Source organism: Colletotrichum abscissum, assembly GCF_030869225.1.
Source record: "Colletotrichum abscissum strain IMI 504890 chromosome Unknown Scaffold_445.1, whole genome shotgun sequence".
NCBI lineage: Eukaryota > Fungi > Ascomycota > Sordariomycetes > Glomerellales > Glomerellaceae > Colletotrichum > Colletotrichum abscissum.
Genome location: NW_026850371.1, coordinates 1 through 1,341, shown reverse-complemented (window position 1 = coordinate 1,341; position 1,341 = coordinate 1). Strand labels below are relative to the sequence as shown.

Sequence of the window (1,341 nt, the reverse complement as noted above, 5' to 3'; positions counted from 1 at the left end):
AAAGAACCCTTTAACCGGATACTGGTATATAATGAAGTTCAATAACATCTCTTTCACTTAGGACGCTCTTTGATTATTGCTGGCACGGCATAGCCTCGCTCACGTGTAACTGGCGAAGAGAATGAACGGTGTGCATGAGTCATGAGCAAAATCATCAGTCCATATCTCGTTTTCATTCCGCCACAACGTGGTGACATCGTTTGAAGTTACATAACGAAAAAAAGATTTTGTACATCATAGTCGTCTTGTTTCATTAGTCCGCCTAACAGACAATCTGCTATTGTTCCCCAGCTAGAGTCAGCATGTAAAGGAGCGATCGTATTACCAAATCATATGACCTCCAGTCATCTTCCAATGGCTACGGCTGCCGAGGTAGGTCACAGGAGGGTACGGTCATACAGACATACTTACATAATGTCAGACAGACTGTAAGGGGGTGTGTACACAGATCCCGGTTACAAGTGGGTGATCAAAGTAAAGGTTCTATCTGCAGTCGTACTGGAAGGCGAATATTTTCCCATCCCTCAGAGCAGAATCTGACAACGAATGTGACTGATTTGAACTCAGCGTTGCACAACGTCATTGACGTGAAATAGTAGCCATAGGACAGAGTCTTCATAAGGATATGCAAGGGACCCTCTTCAATTTGCGGAAGCTAATTATTCGTTGTATAAAAAGATCTATTAAGTAGATGAGAAGTGTTTTGCTCTCTAGGATGTATATATTGTTATCATGAAATCATCAGCTGCGGGTCAAGCCACGATGGCATGTCGAATAACTCCGAAAACCCAATGCTGGGCAATGCCGGAACCGAGGGAAGCGAGTTCCATGGCAGGGTTTGGTTGTAGCCTTCTGTGAATGATGTTTGAAATGTAGTAGCGGGGTAAGGGTTATACTCTGCTAGGGGGAGCGTACAGTCGAGGGTGCTGTAGTTCGAATAGGGAATGATAGATGATATGGGGAAAGGATCGGACGACTCGGCGTACCCTCCGTCAGTGATTGGCGTGCCTAACTCGACTGTGCTTGACGCATCGGGCTGAGGCGTCGAAGGCCGCATCTCACCTAGCACAATATATTTCAATCGCTGCATGTCGTTGCTTGCCATGGCGTCACGGACTTCCTGCAGTTCTCTGCGGAGATGTTCCACTTCTGATTGCAGGCGTCTAGTTTCTTCTTGCTTCTTCTTCCGGTGCTTGGCCTGAGCATCTCGATTTCTTTTCCTTCTCATCTCGGGTGAAACACGGGTCATATTTGCCGTGAGCTAGTAGGGGCTTCTGATGATTGTTCAATGGAAGCCGATAGCCCATTGATATACCACCCAGGCTTCGTATGGAATGGCAT

General features: G+C 46.5%; 1 protein-coding gene across 1 annotated transcript; it reads right to left on the bottom strand.

Annotated features, from left to right (window-relative positions):
• Positions 1 to 730: 730 nt before the first annotated feature.
• CABS01_17187 (uncharacterized protein) lies at positions 731 to 1,249 on the bottom strand (the record flags this gene model as incomplete). Its single annotated transcript, XM_060550514.1, has 1 exon — positions 731 to 1,249. One exon carries the CDS (start codon positions 1,247 to 1,249, stop codon positions 731 to 733), a length of 519 nt encoding a protein of 172 aa, XP_060394945.1.
• Between the last annotated feature and the right edge of the window lie 92 nt (positions 1,250 to 1,341).